The sequence below is a fragment of the Argiope bruennichi genome, chromosome 8 (assembly GCF_947563725.1).
Source record: "Argiope bruennichi chromosome 8, qqArgBrue1.1, whole genome shotgun sequence".
Taxonomy (NCBI): domain Eukaryota; kingdom Metazoa; phylum Arthropoda; class Arachnida; order Araneae; family Araneidae; genus Argiope; species Argiope bruennichi.
This window is the reverse complement of record NC_079158.1, coordinates 125,113,079-125,135,481: the sequence shown is the minus strand read 5'-3', so window position 1 is coordinate 125,135,481 and position 22,403 is coordinate 125,113,079. Positions and strand designations below refer to the sequence as shown.

General features: G+C 28.9%; 1 protein-coding gene across 1 annotated transcript in view; it reads left to right on the top strand.

The window, feature by feature from the left end:
• The window catches only part of LOC129980756 (nose resistant to fluoxetine protein 6-like), a 45,933-nt gene extending 29,556 nt beyond the window's left edge, over window positions 1-16,377 (top strand). The window contains exons 9-10 of the mRNA XM_056091139.1: window positions 15,140-15,282; window positions 16,240-16,377. Of these exons, the coding sequence (XP_055947114.1) occupies window positions 15,140-15,282; window positions 16,240-16,362 (266 nt within the window). The 3' untranslated portion in view covers window positions 16,363-16,377. The remainder of the gene's footprint in view (window positions 1-15,139; window positions 15,283-16,239) is intronic.
• Window positions 16,378-22,403: the final 6,026 nt, after the last annotated feature.

The following is a 22,403-nucleotide window of genomic DNA, read 5'->3' as shown; positions in this document are numbered from 1 at the left end:
TATTTAATACGTAATGAAAGGCACATTTGGAAACTTTTGGATCTAATTATATATTTATTTTTTATAGTTTAGAGTGAACTATAGTAAAAGTGTTTTTAATTATTTTTATAACCGTTTTTATTTAAAGTATCTTAATAAATGTTGTTACTATTATTCTTTTTACTGCTTAATATTATTTTTTATTTCACTATTTTAATACAAGCGCTGTTTACTGCTTTTTGCAAATCATATTTGTCTTTTTTTCGGGAAAGGGGCTCGGGAAGGGAAAAAACGTTTCTTTTATAAATATTTAAAAAAAAAAACAATTAGAAATTATATTTTTAAAATATATAATTATATTATAAATATATATTTAAAATCTCTATAAAAAAACCACATTGAAATGGGAAGAAGTTTTGTGTCTTGTGACGGGCTGCGAAAAGTATAAATGAAAAAAAAATAACATAGAAATAATAAGGACTATTAAAAAAAGTTTATTATATGAAAGAAAGAAAATATATTTAATAAATGGGGAACTATTATAGAAATATTTATTTATATTCAACAAAATTCGATGATGAGTGAATTTAATAGATATTGCTTTGAAAAATGGAAAGAATAAATTGTATCTGTGTGATTATAATTATTGCTTTGCATTAAAACAGTATTAGCTATTTAATGAAATTAAACAAATGCATTTAAAGGCTGATACGATTTCTAGCTATTTGAACGTATCCCAAGGCTGTGGATTCAGAACTTAATAATGAATACTGATTTACATGCAAACTTAAAAATGAAAGTAAATGAATGCAATTATAAATAAAAGTTACTACCTAACAGATGACACATTTTTTTATATATATCTGCAACAAAGCTGCTGATAATCTGTAGAATATAAATATTTTAAAATGTCTTCTGGAAGAAATTTTAAATATAATAAAATTTCTAAGATTAATAAATATAACACAAACAGTACTGCATAAAATCTGTTTATTTTTTACTAGAAATATTTTTAAAAAAATAATTAAGCGATTATTAAAAGTTTTTCATCAGAAATAGTTTGTATACTTTCTTTGAAAAGTGACAAAATTAGAAAATAACTGCCAAATTCCACGTATCATTACAGAATTCTTAAAAGTGAGAATATTAACATGAAGCTATAAATACTGAAAAAAAAAATACGAACTTAAAATACAGCAAAATTTTTAGATGAAATTTATAAAAAGGCATAATTCAATATTTGAAAGATAAATGTGATCATGAGCAAGTTTTACAATATTTCATCCACTGCAATTACATGTAAGGAAATTTAAAAAACAGATTGAGTGTGATATATCTCAAAACATGGAGCAGCGCATAAACCCACTTTGCAGATTACACATTCAAAACGTGTTTCTCTTCTCACTCTTTTACCATTTGCATTTGTTTTTGAGCAACACACGACACATCTCCTAGCAGAGTATTTTTTGTTTTCTGTTGGAGCAACTAAAGACGGAAAATGTCTGCCCGTCAATCTTCCCACATTTTCAATACTCTTTGGGACTTTAGACGATGGTAATCCTCTTCCTTCCTCACATAATCTCTCTATCAATCGCATTCTAAATTCCAGATGATTTACACTTCCTCCATTTTTTTTATAAAGCAGAAAAGCATTCCACACAGCCTGGTCAAGTAGATGTCGAAATATTTTTTTGTAATATTTCCTTTGTCGGCTTCTGGGTGAAGAATAGTATGCTAAGCACTGATCCGACTTATCAACTCCTCCCATAGATCTATTATAATTGACTACCACCTTAGGCTTTTGTTTGGTTGTAGTGGATATTTTTGATTCAACACTAACTAATGCAGCATTATGAATGGTACTTAGCATTGTTAGAACCTTCTTGTCTTTCCACTGTAGTACCATAATTTTTCCCTTTTGAAATGCTCTCAATTCATGCTTTTTCAATTTTGTGTTCTTAAATTCCACCGGTAACCCTTTTCTGTTTCCTCTAACAGTTCCTATCAAATCAGTTTTATATTGAAGAAGAATTTCGGCCACTTCCGGAGAAGTATAAAAATTGTCTGTTGTTAGCTGATATCCTTTATTTTTAAGTTCATGGATTAAAGTCAGTACACATTTTGTAGATAATCCAAATTGTTCGTATTCTTCCATGAAAAGGGTTCCTTTACCGGTATAGATAATAGAATTCCAAATGTAACCGCTTTCTGATTCACAGAGTTGGAAAAATTTAATTCCGAATCTAGCTCTTTTAGTTGGAATGTATTGCTTCCATGCAAGTAAACCCTTGAAAGCAAGCAAAGACTCGTCTATTGTTACAGATTGATTGGGTGTATAAGCAGATTTAAATCTCTCAACCAGCATGTTATGGATATCAAAAATTTTTCTTAACTTTGCATTTGGATGCGTATTTTTATTGAATTCATCTGAATTCTCAAAATGAAGAAATTTCATTAGCAAACTGAATCTTTTCTCACTCATGATTTGTCCAAAGAAAGGAGTGTTTAAAATGGGTCTTATGCTCCAGTACGTTGCTTCCACAGATTTTGGCATTATTCCTTGAAGTAAAAGTAAACCAAAAAATAGATGTAACTCTTTTATATCCGTATTTTTCCAATTTAATGCTCTCGATGATGGTGTCAAATCGGTTTTGTTGAAAAAGTCTTCGGCGTATCTATTTGTTTCTTCCATAATGAAACTCATCACTGCATTATCAAAAAATATGCTGAAAAACATCATCGGATCATCTGAGTCCCCAAGGAAATTTTTTGCCGCTGAACTGATACCAGGAGTCGAAGTACATTGAAAATTTGGGAGGAGCAGGTGAAAGTGCTTGCAAGTCAATAGGACACCAACAGCGAGCCGCATTTAAAGTATCATCGTCAGATTCACTTTCAGAGTATTCATCTTCAGACGATAACATTAATTCATCACAGTCAGAATAGTCAGAATTTGAATCCATATTAAGTTCATCAATTTTCTCATAAATATAATATTAATTACTTTGACTGCAGGAATTCAATTGCAAATTTCAATAACATATTAAAGAAACTGGATGATAAAATCTTTCATTAAAGCAATCAACATTTATTTAATTAAATAAATATTAATAAGGTCTACTCAAGTTCCCTGCGCAGTGCACTTCCCTCGAGTTGCTAGACCTTTCAAACAGAAAACTATAGCCAGCAAAACTTAAGAGCCTTTGGATTTAAAATCTAAGAATAAGAATCCTGGTGAATGCCTATATAAGTCAAGCTGTTATGAAGAAAATACCAATGAGAAATTAGAATTTGAACATGTGGCCAATAAGAAAGCAGAGGCAATAAAAAGTGATAAAGGATTTATTTAGAGAGCCCCTTCCCCTCATCTAAAAGGATTTTTTTTTTTTAATGCTGCTTCGATTTTTCAGATTTCTTGGATGACATTTTGTAGAGAATATGCAACCCGTCAATTGATAACAGTCAGCAACATTTTTACTATCTACTGTCTACTCTCAATGAAGACATAATGGAACCATTCCTATTTGCTTGGAACAATGTCGAAGAGTTGGACCGATGTGGTGTAAATGCATAATATTCTGTTTTATTACCACCATGGTTCATTTATCGTTTTACTGTGCAATGTGTTTTAAGAGAAACTTCTCACAGATTATCTCAAGAATATTTTTTTTATTATTATTATTTCTATGGATTTCGGTTCTGTTCAATTGTTAGTATTCCGTAAGAAAGTGCAAGTGTTTCTCTATGTGAAAGTAGTTTTTCGGCTTGTCCGTATTGTTAATAGAAGTTTTACGATCAAATCAAGCAGTAAAATGTCGGTAGGTTTAGTGCTAACAGTTACCCGAGTTACGTTACAAAGAGAAGCGTTATATCTGGCGACAATAGCCTATTGAAGAAACATTTGTGTCTCAAAATGGGTTATATAAAACATGCTCCAGGCAAATTGTACAATAGAAGTACTAATTTTGCATTGAAAGGGAGGATATTTTCCCTTGCTAGGCATTCAGCAAGACACGAAAGAATTCTTGAAGGATGTTACGAGTATTTCTTTTAATCTTTACCATTCTTGAAATTTATGAGTCTTGGATTCAAAAGATTTATTCATCACTCTTGAAAGCCCTGTTCTTTTTATAAAATTAACGTCGTTATTATGGCAATAATCTATGAAAAAAGTTTTAAAGTTTTGCTCTTTATTCAAGTTCAAATTTTGGTTCAAAAAATTGTGTGCTCTATCATTTTTGATTTTCATATTTATTAAAGTTTTTTCATAGAACATTTAAAGACGTACTTCTTAATATATTTAATAATAATTAATAACTAACAAGTAAAATAAAAAAAATCGATTTCTCTGTTCACTAATATAATGCAAATGGATTTTATTACTAAATTGGTTTATATTTTGGTTGAAATTCGGCTATTGATCAGACACTAGTAAAGATTGTTTCCAATAGAAAAATTGCTTCCTTTAGGAAATTTATTTCTAATGCACCTCCTAAGGCCGGTCCTAATAGCAATTTTTAAAAATGAGCTAAAATTTTTTCACCAATGCTTGATTTTGCACTTGAACTTTATCTAAAGTATAACAATTTTTTTAACAAAAGCATACCACTGAAACATACTCAACATTAAAGAATAAGTTGAATCATATCTTGATATCAACAATAGAAGCAACAATAAAGACAATTTAATTTCACTTCCATAATTTCTTTCCTTTCATAATGAAATATACTGATGTAAAATATACATAAATTCGATAAATTGATATATAAATTTCAAAATAATTAATTTTTTTTTCTTTGAATTACCCCGGGAAAATTCTAATTAAAATTTTGGTCATGCTTTAAAAATTAATAATTTACGAAAATATTAGCTTTTGAATTTTTTAAAAGCTATGTGTGAATCTTACCTTTTGCTTTGATAAAAAATAGTTAAAGATGATAAGATTTTAACATCATGTGACCCCAATGAGTCATCTGTGACTAGACCACCAATAACTTGTTGCTTTACCACACCAACATGATTCTCCGACCCAGTCTTTGCTAATTAATTCTATGACGTTAAAATTCACGCTTCTCTCTATTTTTCTTATATATATAAAATAACTTATATATACTATTTCTGATTTAGCGCAATCTTCTTAATATGTAATGTCATTGTTAAGCCACTTTTCTTCCATCCAATTTTTGTGACCGGAGGATAAGATCCTTTAAATGAAGAACTCTGTCCTTCCTCCACAAACTGGCAAAACTATTACAGATTCATTAATATCTATAATTTGTTTTATTTTAATTAATGTGCCAAAATTTATAGCAAGTACTTTTATTGTTGAAATGAAATAAAAACCTTATTTTTCACTCACGGGTTTTTAAACTTCGCTGAAGTTATGATTACCTACTCTAGATTGTTTTTCTTTTATTTTATTGTGCATCCGTTTTTTGAAATTCACATGAAGTGAAATATATTATAAATGTTGCCAATGAAATTCGTTTGAATTGTTCAGACATGAAGAGCATGGAAGTACCGGTCTGAAAGGGGTAATTCTTAATTATTCGATATATGCAGCTAAGTCTCATTTTTATCTGCGAGATTTCATAATTTACGAATTTTCACAAAAAATCATAATGTTGTAACTTAATAAAATGGGTACAATTTAAATTTTGAGTTCATTGATGGAGTTAAATGAAGGAAAGGTTTCTTTCCAATATTTGTCGGCAGAGAAAGGCATGGATTTAGGAAATTATTTTTGCGCTGACTTTGAGTCCTTTTTATCAAGATTTGTGACAAGATTAGGAATGATATAAGAAATTGCCATTCAAAATATTCACCTACTAAAAATATGAATGAAATGATAATTTTTATCAGATATAAACCTCGTGAGTAAATGGATGCATTAATAAGTTTTCATATTTCAGCATTAAAATTATCTTTAAAAACGTATCATCTTACCTTATTGCTTTAATTATTTCAAAATAAGATAATATGTCAAAAATATTCAAGTTAATAATATTTTCATAAACATATTATCAATAAAATATTCACCTACTATATATTGACCAAAGATTTTTTTAAGTTCTGAAAATAATAAAACAATGGAATAGGAAACAAAAATCTAAAACAAAAAAAAAATCATGCAAATTTTTATTTAAAAATTTTCAATAACAGATTATATTTTCCGAAATGAACGTAGTATTTTTACTATTACGTATTATTAAATCATTAAAAATAAATTTTTTACAATCTGTTATAATCAGAAAACAATATTATATATATATATATATATATAATATGCAATGCTATTTTCTTTTCGTATACCAAATATACGAGTAAAATGCTTAAAACTAAAAATTAGATGAAACTTAAGTAAAATTCTCTGAATGTCAGTAAAAAGAATATATTATATTCGTAATGCAATTTGATAAATGGTAATTCCTCTAAATCATTTATTAAACAAATTTTTCTATTACTTAAAAAAAATTATAAAATCATATTGCGGAATTTTTTATTTATTTTTGAATTTATGCGGAATTTATTTTTGAACAAATTCTATTTTTTGCAAATATTGCAGATTAAAAGAGAAGTTCTTAGTCTTCAGAGCGAAAACCAAATTCTGAATTGAAAAACCGCATGGCAATTGCCCTGCGTTGACAGATTTATTACTTGATTAATCGGTCAGTACTATTCAAAATCCCCGGTGTTTAGGGGGACGTGATAGTCGAGACGCGGGAAAGTTTACACCCTGCTGTTAATGGTCGGGGGAAAGTAAAAACATACCAGGCCGGTTTACGAACGTTCTGCCAATTTCTTTTCTAGTAAATTGTGTTCATCCATTATTTTGACTGCCGCCGTTTTAAGAACATTCTTAAGCTAGACAGCCGGCGCTCGATGGGTTAAAAAGAGACGATCGGCAAATAAGGCGTCTTTCCTTGGTCATAAATGCATCGTGTATCAATAAATGTCTGATACTAATTCAAAATAGATTTGTGTGCAAGTGAAATCATCCTCCAGTGATTGTTTTTGGCAAATTTTGAAATTCACCAGCTTCTTAATTGCGGTTATAGAGCAAGTGATTAATTCTAGGTATCTTGGCCGGAGAGTTCCAGATTCTAAACTCAAGTTCACCCATAAATCACTAAGGCATACAGATCAAATAACCGTTAATTCTGTTGGATCCGAATGCTTTGTTAAATTATCGTTGCGTTTCTTGATTGCACAATAATTTATTCGATAGTGAAGATTGTGTTCTGGAGTGAAATGACTTGAAGACACATGTTGTCTTTTCTGGGGTTTATTGGTAACAATAACAACAAAAGGCACGTGAATACGCCTTAGTGTAGAAAGCCTAGAGAACTACACATAAAACTCTCTCGGAAAGAGCCGGGATCCGAGAGTCGAGATATCACTCCCTCTAGTACAGGAGTCCAGTTCGCTTCTGCTAGAAAAAAAATATATACTAAACACTAGCGTCTCAATCGCAACGTAATCCCTATGGGATGGGCGAATCCATCATGAACCGTACTTTTCACAGGTAGGTACGTTTACCCGAGAGGGGCAGCAGGGATAAACGTTGGCTTAAAAATGTTGAGTTGTAGCTCAACGATTATCCCGGTTCAGTTGAATCGTGTTTCGTGGATCACGAGGGAATACGTTGTCACTACTTTACCATGTGAATGTGGATATAGTTTTCCTCTCTATTAATGTCTATTTTTAAATCACTATTTCTTATCTTTGAAAATGTTTACAAATTTGTTCTTGTGTTGCATTTCATAAACGGATCATATATAATTTTTAGAAATGTATAAAATTACATTGTGAATGAAGAGGTAATGTGATATTTAAGTTTCATAGTATGTAATATGGAAATAAAGCAAATCATTAACCATTTCATTTTCATACTTGTTGATTTTTTTTTGTCATTATATTACTCTTGTGCTTTGTAGTTTTAAGTAAATGCATGTTAAATTCTTGTAAAGGTAATAAACTAACAGGAATGAAATAACTTATTGTATTTAAATAACACGTTTTGTGAGTAGAAGACATATAACCAAAACTTAATGATCTAGGTCATCTTTATTTTTAAAAAAATAAGTAAAATAACTTTTACAAAAATTTAGAAAAATAATTTTATAAAGTGCTTACTGTAAAAACAACTTTATCACAAAGTTTATTTCCTACTTGGGGATCATAGTGTAATAATAGACATAGCATGTAGAGTAGGTAAATATTGAAATATTTATTGTATATCAAGTCAAACCTTTATTCAAGAAACAATTTTCTTAAATGGATTCTGATTTTATTAATGTTTGATTGAGATTTATTTTACTATATTATAAATTTTTACTATCACAAGTTATTTTCCTCTTCTCAATAAATAAAACAAATTGTGTTTTATTACTTAACAGATAAATCTCATTAAATGAGCTGTAAAAATATGAACCTTTTTAAAGCATGAAATAAAACTATTTTCAATTCATGTTTTATTGATAATTTAAGTTCTTTTGTAATTATTGATTTTTTTTAAACATAGGACTATTTAAATTCAATTTTCTTATGATAAGTATAAGATTATATTCAATTACATAAAAGTATTAAAATGTAACTCCCTGCGAATGTTTCGGAGGATATAAGTTTTTTTTTAAATACTGGTTTTCTTTAAATTAGGGTTTGTTTTTCTAGTTATTAAGAAATCAATGTTATATAGAGTTTCATGTTCATACTTGAAGCTTCCTCAGTATATTTCAAAATATAAATATTCTTGAAAGATTAATATAATGGTCTTTTAAAAGATGTCCAGAATATTCACAATATTGCAGCCTGTTACTGACATTCTGAATATAAGAAATGAATAAATCTCTTATTTTTAAAAAATGAAACTACTAAATTTTCCAGTTAATAACTGAAAAAGAAGTGATATTGAACTAATATATTTTACAAATATAGAAAGCCTGAATGTTCAGCATGTCACATGTTCTATTTCTAGTAGCACCAATATGTTTCCATGTGAAAACTTTTTTAAAGAGGGTTAGTGGAATTTGGCTTCATTCTATTTAGTTGTAGATGCCTCGAAATGGGGAAAATTATTTTATGGTCACCCTGTAGTTTAATTACACAAAATTTTTGAAATATGGCAAAATGAAATTTTAAAAAAAGTAAAAACTGGAGCAAAATAATTATAGTTAGGAAAGAATTAATTTTACCTGCTAAATCATGCAGCAGTTATTTTTTTCATGTTTAGGAGTATGGAATATAATATCCTGAAAATTCTACAATTAAATAACAAGCTAATATTGAATTTTGAATTAAGCAATAACACTTGGAAAAATAGAAATATAGTCAAATATCAAGTTCTTATTGGTTTAACAGTATAATATAAACAAATTAACATATAAAATAAAAACTAAAGAAAATAAATAATATATAGCACTGTATTAAAAATTTTTTTGACTAAACTTTAATAAGTTAATGTCATAACTAGGCAGTTTTTAGAGTGATGAAAAATATAACGTATCGATTGTTAGCTTTATACAGCTATAAAATGTAAATAAATGTTTTCATGGTAATTTTTTTCAGATTGTTGTTCTGTGACATAAAATCATATTTACAGTGTTTGGGAATAAAGTAATCGTGTTATCTTCCTTTTGTGAATAATTGCAATACTTATTAATTTATTTGGAAAATCTTGGTTGGTTTCATTATAAGAGTCATAAAAAGAAATAGTTATAATATATATAATCCTTATCATGAGAAAGGTTTTATTTGATTTGTCAAAATTTTTCTCATCTAAATCTTAATGCTTATCTTATTAAAATAATAGTGCAAGTTTACACATTACTAAAGTTTCTACTATTTTAATGACAAAATAAGATTCTCATCTTACTGTTTATCAAATAAAATACAAAGATATCCTTACCAAATATGAAATCATGATAAAAAGAATTAAATAATGATTAGCAAGTTCACTTGAATCATAACAAGGAAAACTAAAAGCTAAATTTAGAAGAGCCTACAGAAGCAAACTGTTTTTTGAGATGTAATCTAAATGACATTGCTCACAAATGGTAAATTGTTTAGTATGTAATAAAGTTAAATATAATAAAAACGCAAGACATATTTATTACGAAAACATTGTGTAATGAAACAAACAGAAAATGGATTAATAAAGGACAAGGGAATACTATGCAATATTGAAACATGACATTGTTTTCATATTTGTTATAGTCTGTTCCATCATTCTGTTATGCATTTCATAGTATATATATTCATATTTGTCACATCAGGAACATTGGTTGTATTTGTTTTTAGATAAATTGTTTAGATATAACTTTATATCAATGAGTCTATCAAATAGTTTAGCATTAAAATTGTGATTTTAACTGACTTACTTAAATATTCTTATTTACTCTGTGTATTGTGATCATAAACTTTTCTGATTGAGACTGTTACTTGACATCATGGCGCTGTTGAAAATGTAAATAACCCTTTCATCTATCTTTTAAATTTGAGGTATTGTAACTTCCCTTTTTCTATTTGTTTTATAAATTGCTCAGATATTAAATATAATACTTCTTTACTTGATTTTCAATAATAGGCAAAAACCATGCGATTAATTACATGATGAAAAAATGAAAACGATTTGGATTTCAGGGTAATAATGTAACATTAAATGTAGGGGGGGGGATATTTTTTAAAAAAGCAAATATTCGTACTACAATTTAATTGATATAAATAAAAAAATTTCAAACAATGTAAAATTTATGTTTGTGCAGTGATATTTTCAGAAATTATCGTGGAAAAACAGCGAATTTCAGCTTAAAATATTATTTAAAATTTCCAAAAAATCGGTCCAAGGTGCACACATCCACCATTCTACATATGTGTCACATTTGATACATGTAGGTCAAATATTTGGCTTGTAGAGCACCAAAACACACACATTCAACTTTATTATTAGTATATAAATATATTTGTTCCACTTTTTTTATAATTAAATGTTTCGTTATTCGTTCGTTGAAGCAAGTTAGGTATGGGGTGGATTAAAAAATGATTCCGTTTTTATCCTTATAATGTATTAAAATAAAATAGTTAAATATAATAATACTAAAAAAATATGCAAGTGATACAATAAATGAGTTTTTTTTTATTGGTTAGATAATGCAGACAAAGATATTTACATAAATACTACAGACAACAACTCTGTGCACGATGATTTGCAATTCTATTATTTGGTTAAATGTTACAAACTGTATTTTGGTTTATATATTATAATTATGCTAAATAAACTAGTAAATCTGTAGAAGTTCAGCTCTCAAGAATTGAATAAATTTGATGATAGTTAATAGATATTTTATAAAAACTTTTAATTTAATAAATTTAAATAATATTTTATAAACTTTCTATAGCAAACAACTTTTTTTTTATTATCTTTATTGAATATAGAATAAGAAATGAAATACTTTTTTTACTTAATATACAAATGAATCTAAATTTTTCAAGGCAGATTTTTTAAAAATTTCAAATGCAATTTAGTTTTTCCATTGGTATATTGTATCTAATTATTAAACAATATAGCATTGTAGTTTTATTAGAAACAAAGAATTTTTCAAAAGCATACAATATATTTCATCATTTGAAGAACTTATTGTGCTATTTAACTATAAGAGGCAGAAAAAAAACTTAACACAAATTAAAAAAATATAATAAAAATAGTTATTTCCATTTTTTTATTAGTATTTATATAAAAATATATTCTTTTCTATGAGAAGAAATATTATATTTCTACAATTTTATATTATTTATTTTATTGTTTTACAATAAAAAAAATAATAAACACAAAATAAAGTTGGATGGACACTCTAGAAACAAAGTAAACAGAATGAAAGTAATTTGATTAAAACTTGTTTTTAAATATTTACATAACAGCTCATTTTTCTGAGGCAGTTAAGAAAATAATATATTTGTTTTCATTAGGTTTGCTTCGAAATCATTAAGGAAACCAAAATATGAATGATAAGCATAGATAATATACTCTCAATTAGCATTGGAACCATTGTGCCTGCATATTGTGCATTATATATGTAATTTTCATAATTGTGCTATAGGTATAGGAAAAATATTTATTCACTTAAAATATAGAAATGTTACAGTGTTAAAGAATATAGTAAAAATATTTACAGATTGGTTACAGAAGGCTACACTTAGATGAATGCCTGCTAAAAATGTCTTTGGTAAGTGGTTAGTGATTAAAAAAAATAACTATAATTTGTTATTTATTTTACTGAATTATATAGGCAATTCTCCTAATTTATAAGACTAACAATGAAAAACATTTATACATGAATATTTGACCGAGTTAGTCCAACAAACTTTGATATTGCATAATAGGAGATGCTTTGGATGTAGAATATTTTACTATATAACTTTCAAAAATCAAATAATAAAAACAGCAAATTATTTAGCATGTAACTAAATTGAAATACTAATATGAAAAAAAAAAAATTTGTCTATTGAATTGATATATTTGGCTCTAATTTACAATGTAAAATTTTAATGAAAGGAATTAACATTATCAAGAGGGTTTTGCAATGAATAGACACATATTAAATGCACAAACTACATATAAAATGCTAAGCAAAATGCGTAAACTTTATTAAGAATGAGAACAACGCATAATATATAAAAAAAAATATTACAACTGAAAAACATAGATACCATAATTACAATTTCAGGATCAATAAAGTAAAGAAAGCGACAAGAAGGAAAAATTTACCTAAGTATTTTAAACACTAGTATATCTTCTCACAAATCATGTGATGTGTCGCATTTTATCGTTAAAAAACGTTCCAAGATTCAAATTGCCAATACTACAATTGATTTTGAATAATCAATTTTTGAATACTTAGTACATTCTAAAAGAGACACTATGAATCTATGTATGCAATATTTTACTTGGATTTTTTCTTTTTAAAAAGAATTTATCATTGCATAATTATTTTTAGAAACTATATAACTGCAACTGGCTAATGGAAAATAAATGTAAAACATATGAAGTTCCCAAATAATGTCTTAAATTGTGTTTTTATGATATGGGAACATGATACAGTTTTGGGAATGAAATTTTTATTTCAGAAAAAAATTGGCCAGCTATATCTTTAAATTGGGACTGCAGAAAATGCAAAATATCAGAAAACATTCTAAATTTATTCTGTTTTAGTTTATATTCTGAATTAACAACATTCTAATCATATTATAGAAAATACTTCTACAGAAAGATTATATCAGGAAGCATATTCTATTTAAAGTATATATATTTCAGATGCTTCAATTTATCAATGCCTTTTGTGACTATCTATGGTTTAAAAAATCCAAATTTTAGTTTATATTACAAAATTGAAATGTTCTCATGTCATATTTTAAATTTAAAAATAGCAGTATACATTTTTTTTTTCAGTTCATGGTAACATATTAAGACAAATAGAAATGTGAAATTTAGGAATTATAAAAAAATAGACATACACTGTTCTGGGAATGTAAAGGCAAATATAACCATTGGCAGAATATTTTCTTTTCTCGGACTATAAAGATATTATATCCATACAATCATATAATAGGCACATCTTTTTTACTTACTGCAGAAATAGTACATGTTAGATGTAAATAAAAAATATGTTTCCATATTATTCAGAAATTTTTCTGTAAAGGAATGTTATCATATTACAATTAAATTTTTTTCAAAATCAGTAAATTACCAGTTTTGAAGATGATGTATTAATGGAAACATTCGTCGGGTCAAAAGTACTTTTAAATGATTTCAAGATTCATTAATATCAGGAAATTCAGAACCCTATAAAAACAGAATTAGTAATAATAATAATAAAAACAGTAGAAAACCAGTAAAAGCCACCTGAAAATGAATTGTCTGAAATATTGCTTTTGGTAAAATAAATGGTATTTGTATTAAATATCCATTGAATAAGATGAAGGTCACTGAAAAATATGTTTTAAGCTAATATGTCAACACCTTGCTTGGAAAACGCATCCTTCCACTCCAGCGGAAAACTATTCAATTGAAGCGGGATAAGCGTTGAGCTACAACTCAACATTTAAAAGACAACGTTTATCCCTGCTGCCCCTCTCGGTCAACGTCCCTACCTGTCGAAAGTATGGTTTGGGATGGATTCGCCCATCCCATAGGGATAGACGTTGCGATTGAGACGCTAGTCTAAACAACAACAGGGAGACCACGTGACACATGATTGGCAGCTAGTTCCGCCCAGGGATATCACGTGGTTAACTGGATTCTCAACATGCTTATCAGCTGCTGAGTGGGTGGGCGTGGAAGGAGGAATTTTTAGATGGATTTTTCAATTCATTCATCGTTCTCATCATCTGCCCACGACAAAAAAAAGTGATGTCATTCACCCCAAAAAGCCCTGACGTCGTTTCAGAACTACACACAGATATAATTAAGCGAAATTAAATTTGGTTAAATCGAATCTTAATTGCACATTAAATTCCGATATTTCACCTTGATGTCCGGCTGTCCAAGATAAAACTAACGATTCAGGAATGAAAGACATGGATATGCAATTCATTGAGCTATGGATAAAAATGTTATTAAAATATGCAACTGGCAATTAATTTCATGACATCTTGAATTGGAAGATCGCTTTTAGTTCGAATGTATTGTCATCAAACATGAAACGCTATTTAAAGAATTATTACATGGTAATCTAATAATACTCCAATTCATTCAAATTTCTAAGACAGTTTTTCTGTGTTGTATTTAAGTCAATTCAACTATTTTGCCCTAGAATAGTTTCACGTGACATTGTCTTGAAACGTAAATTAAAATTGTTGAAGCATGAAACGTAAGAGATAAACCTTCTTTCCAAAATCCCTAATTTATTCTTAATAAGCTTACTCTCAAAAACAAATTTTAATATTTCTTTGCAAAACGTATGTTCAGTAGTTTGGCTTCCACCTTGAAATATTGCAGAATTGGTACAAAACTGTTATTTGCTTGATTTATGATGAACATTTTTATAAAGTTATAATCTCACATTTTCTTATAATAATTCGTCATAAATTTGCATTTTAATCAAGTATCAGGTAAGTAAGAAGTCAGTTTTCCCTTAATGTTAATTTACTTTATTCTTATTTTTAGCATTCATCAACAGTTGTCTTTCATGGCACGGCTTCGTCATTTTATCCCGCTTATCCTATTGCGCATATTTACTCAACTTCTTTGTAGTGGAATACTATTTCTTCAGGTTAACACAAGTTCTGGAGTTTTCTGTTGCGTATATGGTATGTATGTCAAACACAATTATTGCTATTTCATGCCTTGGGATTAAATTATTTCTACATGAATCACAGACGAGAAAACAACATTCGAAAGTGGCTTACTTTTTTGTGTATATGACTTGAAAGAACAACCAAGAAGGAAAGCCAGAGGCATTGTGTGTTCAGATTCATTGTAAAATGAAAAGAATGGAATACGTATTTTTAAAAACTTTTGGCTTTAACAAATTAGGATTTTTTTTTAAAAAATGAAGCATGTCTGCAATGTCTATGCCATATACCAAATTTCACTTTTCTATCTAGGTGCAACTTTGAGTTGTCGTTTTTGTAAACGAATGACAAATCAAACAGATAATAAAAAAGAAAAAGGAGACGAATTTCATTCATAGTGTTAAAGCTTTAAATGAAGAAACCGTTGTGCCAAATTTTAAAATTCTATCTTGTTTCATTTTTGCATTATCTTATTGATATACATGCACACAGATAAACTTCCTGATAACAGGTGTGTGTGTGTGTGTGTGTGTGTGTGTGTGTGTGTGTGTGTGTGTGTGTGTGTGTGTGTGTGTGTGTGTGTGTGTGTGTGTGTACACTATATATCTGAACTATAGACGTTTACTTAATCAGATAACTCCAAGCAAGCTTTCCTTTTTTTTTTTTTTTTCAAATTCTAAAACGTAAAGATATATTAAAATCTTGAAATTGATGTTTTTGATAATGTTTGTTTCAGAGTAACCTAACCTTCTTATAACTTTTAAATAATAATGAATGTTGTACTGATTTAAATGCAACAACTATCACTCTAAAAATCGACAATCTCTTATTTTAAAGGAATCGTGTGAAAATCGAAAATATTTTCATTTGCAATTGTGATATTATTTTATATCCACTTTTAATATAATAATAACAAATATTTTAAGTGAATTCATGCTCTATTTTAATGGAAGTTCACTTGTATTCATTTAGGTAACCGTAACTGCTTACGTGTTCTTTTGGACATTTATTGCTTCATTCATGGTGTCAGTTGTCATTGAAATTCCTGTATCAAGATTATATTCAATGCTTACCAGTAAACAGAAAAGTGAATAAAATGTTCAAATTAGTTCTCAGATTTAAATTTTGTAAAAATAAAATAAAATGTTTTTTCTCAAGACTGATTCAAACACTTCTTTCGTCTCAAAAAAACTGAAGAAAAAAAATTTGTACATTTTTTTAAGTTTTAAGAATAAAGTTTTCAAAAATTTATTCTTTACTAAAATATATTTTTTTTTTTCGATACTAATTCTAGAAAAATTGCTCGTAAGGTCACGCCGATTTAGTTTTGGAATCTTACATTTTCTGAGGTTATGTCACAGTACAATGAGCATAACAGCAGAAGTAACACAGTAACAGTGTAAGGCAATTATTTTCTTTTTACGTTTAATACGATTGTGCATTGCGTGAATTGATTCTATTATAGAGATGCGACAGTTTCTCTGATTACCTTGTCACCCAAATCTTAAGACACATAGCTAGTGAGTTAAACATTCCAAGATCGACAATGGCTTTTGTGATTAAAAAGTGGAAGGTGAGTGGTGATTGTCGGAATGTCGTCCAGCGAAACTAAAAGATATAGATCGACGAGTGTTGTCCAAAGAAATTCAAAAAAAAAACTAACCAAACCGATGGTCCACATACTCTAGGAGTTCCAACAAGCATCCGAAACTGTTGTTTCTATAAATGCCTTACTCAAGGAAGCACATTTGCTTTGTTTCAAAGGTTGTGCTGCCGCCCATAAGCCTTTAATTAGAAAATCCAATCACCCTGCTTGGTTGATGTGGTTCAAGGCATATCAAAATTAGACCGTAGATTAGTGGAAATAGGTTCTCTGGAGTGATGAATCAAGGTTCAATCTATATCAGTCGGATGGCAGAGTCTGGGTTTGGCATATGCATTGAGAAAGCCTTTTTCCAGAATACATTATGCCCTACAGTGAAGTTTGGAGATGGAATCCTGGTTTAGGGATGTTTCTGGTGAACTGGGATCCTTAATCAAAATTCATAGTAAGCTCAACGCCTACTCCTACTCCAATATTCTAGATAACAATGTGCTTCCCTACGCAAATTTTACGGGTTGGATCATTGATATTTCCAGGATGACAATGCCACTTCTCATGTTGCGATGTCCAGCATGGATTAGTATGAGGACAATGGGATGAACCGACTGAACTTTCTTGCCCAGACTTGAATCCTATAGAAAATCCATGGGACGATTTGGATCACCGCATTAAGGGTACAGCAACCGTTCAAATTCGGTGAAAGAACGTAAATGTCTTCTCCAGGCCGAATGGAAGAAGATACCACTGTGCATTATCCAGACTCTTGTGGGAAGCATGCCACAGAAGGTTAAGGGTTTTAAGGTCTCAAGTGGATGTTCTACCAACTATTGAATATGAATAAATTGTGTTTATCTCTTTTACCAAAGGTGACCAATTAATTATTGGTAGATAGTATATATATGAAAGTTTATTTGAGATGGTTTAGAGCTTTAAATTAAATATATTTTGAAACTGACTACTTCAATTAAAAGCTATTGTCTTTGACAGTAATTGCGCTTTTCCTATGAATACTTTGTTTTTGTCTCCAAGAGAAATCTTTTGTTGAAGTTTTATTATTTGATAATTTGTATATCACTGAAATTTGTGTAAAAAACCACAATTTAAGAATATTCTTCAATAAATCAATAACTATGTCATTGACATTAAAATTTTTTCAAAATATGCTACAATTATATCTTTGCCTCTGTTTAAATTGTAGGGTTTATGAGCATCTATTTTGGGTTGTCCCTACCTACTAACAGGTGCAGAATCAAGGAACTACTTTATTTATCAATATGGACAGAATGCCACCTTCAAAATAATATTAGTGTATCGCAAATCCAACATTCTTGCCACTTCTGTAATATATCCTGGGAGATCTGTGGGTTTCATTTTTCTCTTCACAATAGAATTTTTTATCTTCTAATGACCCTCGTGAAACACTCATATCACTCAAACACGTTGTTTACACTCTGGAAATGCTCATGTCATGCCCTCTAGCACGACTCATAGCAATATTACGGAAAGCTTTCAACATCAGATTTGTAGAGTTTGAAACAAACTTTCCTAGTTGCTGTTCATTGATGTTTGAATCCTCGTAACTCTAAGGCACATGATGATAGAAACTCAGGTTGTTCAGTTAATTATGTACACAGCATGCCTGCTGGAGCACTGATTCATGGAATCATTGAGCAAATGTCAAGTGCTCACCACACGTGTCTGCGCCATCTCCAGGTAACGAAAACTAATTCCGAACCTCTTTTAAATCAATACATAGCATTGTATGAAGCTAAGAAAATTATTAAATCAACTAAGAAAAACAAATGGTACAAAAATTTACAGTGGAAAACATTAGATGAAATAGAAAATACAAAAGCAAATCAAAAGAAAGTATGTTCTCAAAAGCCAAATTTATGATAAAGAAGTCGTTATTTCCACCGGTAGCACCGATTCATTTTACTTTAATTTCTTCTTGAAGATCTAAAATACTAAAGTCTACGAGACTTTGTAAACCATCTTCTGCTTAAGAATCGCCACTGAAACTTGAATTCTCTGAAATTAGAACACTACTCTAGATTTTCAATAATGTAAACGCTTTCCCTATAAAAAAAAAAGACAGTCAAACAATAAAACAGTTTACAGTTTAAATTTACAATCAAACGATAAAAATTTTGTCATAATTTTACTTATTTCTTTAAACACAATAAATGAGGAATGATAGATTTCAGAAGATGGAGTGCCTGTGATGAATGTAGCTGCGATAATGTCAGAATTGATTTGCTGTTAAAATTAATAGCTGACTCGAATAACATTTTAAGAATGTTTACAAAATTCTAATGCTGAAGGATATTTTTTGCAATATTCACTTCTAATTATCGAAAAAGAAATCCTTTTATTTAAATATCTGAAATAAATTTATTTGTGAAAACATTTCAGGAGATTCAAATTAAGATCATCAAAAGTATGTGTCATTCACATATTTTTAGATTCGATGAAAATGGAAGCTACCTCATTAATATCTTGTTCCGAAAAATTAATTCTCACTGTGAAATTTTATTAGGTGGAATAGAAATTAAGTAATTAATGCATAAATTAAATGAAACTAAAAATTGCCGTAGCTAACAAATTTAAACGAAGCAAATGCTTTTCAAAGGATTTTTAATATTTCTTAATATGCATACAGATGATGCAATTAGTTTTTTTTTAAGTTAATGGCTTTGGATTTCTAATAATTACAGGCACACATCTTTAAAACTTTCTTTGCAAGAAACGCTAATTTTTCTTTCAGCGCCTTCTTTCTTGTTCTAAAACCGTTCCTGAGCCTCTTAAAATAATTCTCTAAGTTAAAAGTGCTTCATCTTCGACATCGTTGCTTTCACTGTTGGATAGCGATTAAATGTCATCATTGTCACTGTTGGATAGCGAACAAATGTCATCACTGTCATCAATTTCTTCATTCATCTTTATTCTAGATTTGTTTTTTCTTTCTAGAATTTCTAATTCTTTGATTTGTTATTTTTTCACCGCCAATTGTTTTTGCAAATGAGCTATTTTTGGGATTTTATTAAATATTAAAGAAATTCTAGCTATCAAGGGTTACAAACTTGTATGGTGTTATAATTAAAGATTCTAAAATCTAAAATACGTTTCAGACCTAACTGAACTCAAAAAACACATTTTTAGCATTATGTCTGTCTCTCTGTCAATTAATTTGTCTGTGAACTCGATAACTCAGAAACGCTTTAAACTAGATGAATAAAATTTTATATGTGGATTTGCGACCAAATTTATTAATTTCTATCAAATTTTGAATGAAATCCATCCACGGGAGGTCAGACTTCGATTACAAGTGAACTCAATAAATCTAAAACATGAAGAGCAAGATGAAGAAAATTTGGCGCACGAATTTAATATCTAAAATATAAATTTTTATCAAATTTTGAATAACATCTGTTAAAGTGTTGATCGTCTGCTGATCTATGCTTTCGCATGAATGTAAACCCAGTAACTCATAAATGGAAAATAACTTAAACCAATGATGTTATTTTGTGACTACAATTATAGTTCCGCGTTGAATTTTGATTTCGTTCGACCAACAGAAAAACTTTCGAAATGCATATTTGTTATAAATTCAGTAAAAATGTTAAATTTCTGCCAGAGATTTTTTTTTTTTTGAAAACTAATACCTATTATTGCTATGCAAAGTATTTACGAACTTATTCCAGTCTATAATTTCATGCGGGGGGGGGGGGAGAAATAAGATCTTAATTTGAAGGTCATGCGAGAAAGTTTGGAGGAGAGCATTTCCCTTGATTTTACTTTATAACCGTTTCACGCTCATATATCGTATTTCCCGCCATTCCAATATAGAGATTCTTTACTATTCCAATATTTACTAACTATACTTTACTTTTGAACACCAATGTAAATAAGTCAATTAATCATCAACCCTATACTAGAGTCAAGAGATATAAATTGAAATCTTAACATAAAAAATTGAAACATTCACAAAGAAAAGAAATATTGACCACCGATGGGCACATACACCCGAAAACATAATATACTATATTAAACATAGCAAATGATAAATATTTAGAGTACAACCAAATGTAGAAATGAAAGAAAAATGAAAAGTGACAGCATGAGTACAATACTTAAACTGATCCCAACATCACCTCCCAATATAAAATTGCGGAAACATAAAAAAAAAGTAGCAAGAAACTGATTTAACAAATAAAGGGCATACAAATAAATGTGAAAAGAATGCAGCCAATTAAAATGTTTAGATTCCAACTTTATAGAAACAATGAAGCAAAAGCAAATGTTACAAATAGGTAAAAATTCCGTAAAAATCCTCACTATTAATTAACAAACTGAACTCTCAACCGAAAGAATCACCAGAAGCTGAGACCGAAAATGAAAATCGCAGACAAAATCAAACCTAGGATAAGCAAATATAAATAAAAATAAAAACTCTCTCCTCCCCCCATACTCTTCTCTATATTTCTTTACAAACACACCCTAAAATTCCTTTTAAAAAAAAATCCAGAGATGTTTTATTTCTGCATACAATAGTCCGACACATATAAAATTGAGCACTATCGAATAATAAAGATTGTAAGACTACACAGAGAGTCATTTTAGACATTACAGAATTATACAATGATACATTTTTCTACATATGGGGGATAAATTAACGATATAATGAGAAGCAAAATATTTTCAGTTAAAGGAGCACATTAAACTAAATCGTGTGATGAAAGGAGGAAACCTTCATGTTTAAAAAAAGAAGATTCATCGTCAAGTAACTTGTCGCAAAATGTGCAAGCGATCTAGAGGAAAGGTTGGATTAGAAAATAATAACATAAAACTAACTAATAACATAAATAATAATAATAAAATAATAACATAAACATAACTAAGAATTCATCGAGATTGAAAATTCATGACAGATGCGCAAGATGAGAAAAAATATAGGCATATTCGAAAGCAAAGTAGTTGGGACTACCTCAGATGCACGAAAGATTATTTAATATCCAGATTAAAAATATGAAACAACAGTATGGAGATATCTTAAAATAATGGCGTATGAATGTTTTCATGGAGTTTTGACGAAATCTATTAAATGGAATTTGATCATTCAAAGTGAGTATAGGACTCGAAAACAGAATAACCCCTATAGATATGTTTTTTATCATCAGAAATCGTGTTTGTCTGAAGTTTTAAATAGGAGCGGTTGGCAGTATATAAACTCAGTAATGCAAAGATACAATCAGTAAGAAGAATTAACTTTAATGTGAGCATTTATTCCAATATTAAGAGAAGTTATATGTATATAATTTAAAAATTAGACCAACTTGGTCAATGACGACAGGCTGAAATGGCCGGAACCAAAAATATAAAGACTAACTTGAATCGTGGTATATTGCGGAAATGTACGAGAAACTAAATGAGAGAACACTTAGACTAATATTTTTCTTTCCTTTTTGTTTTTAAAGCATTGCTCTTCTCTACATCTACATTCATTTGAAAGTGAAACTTCAGAACTTAGATT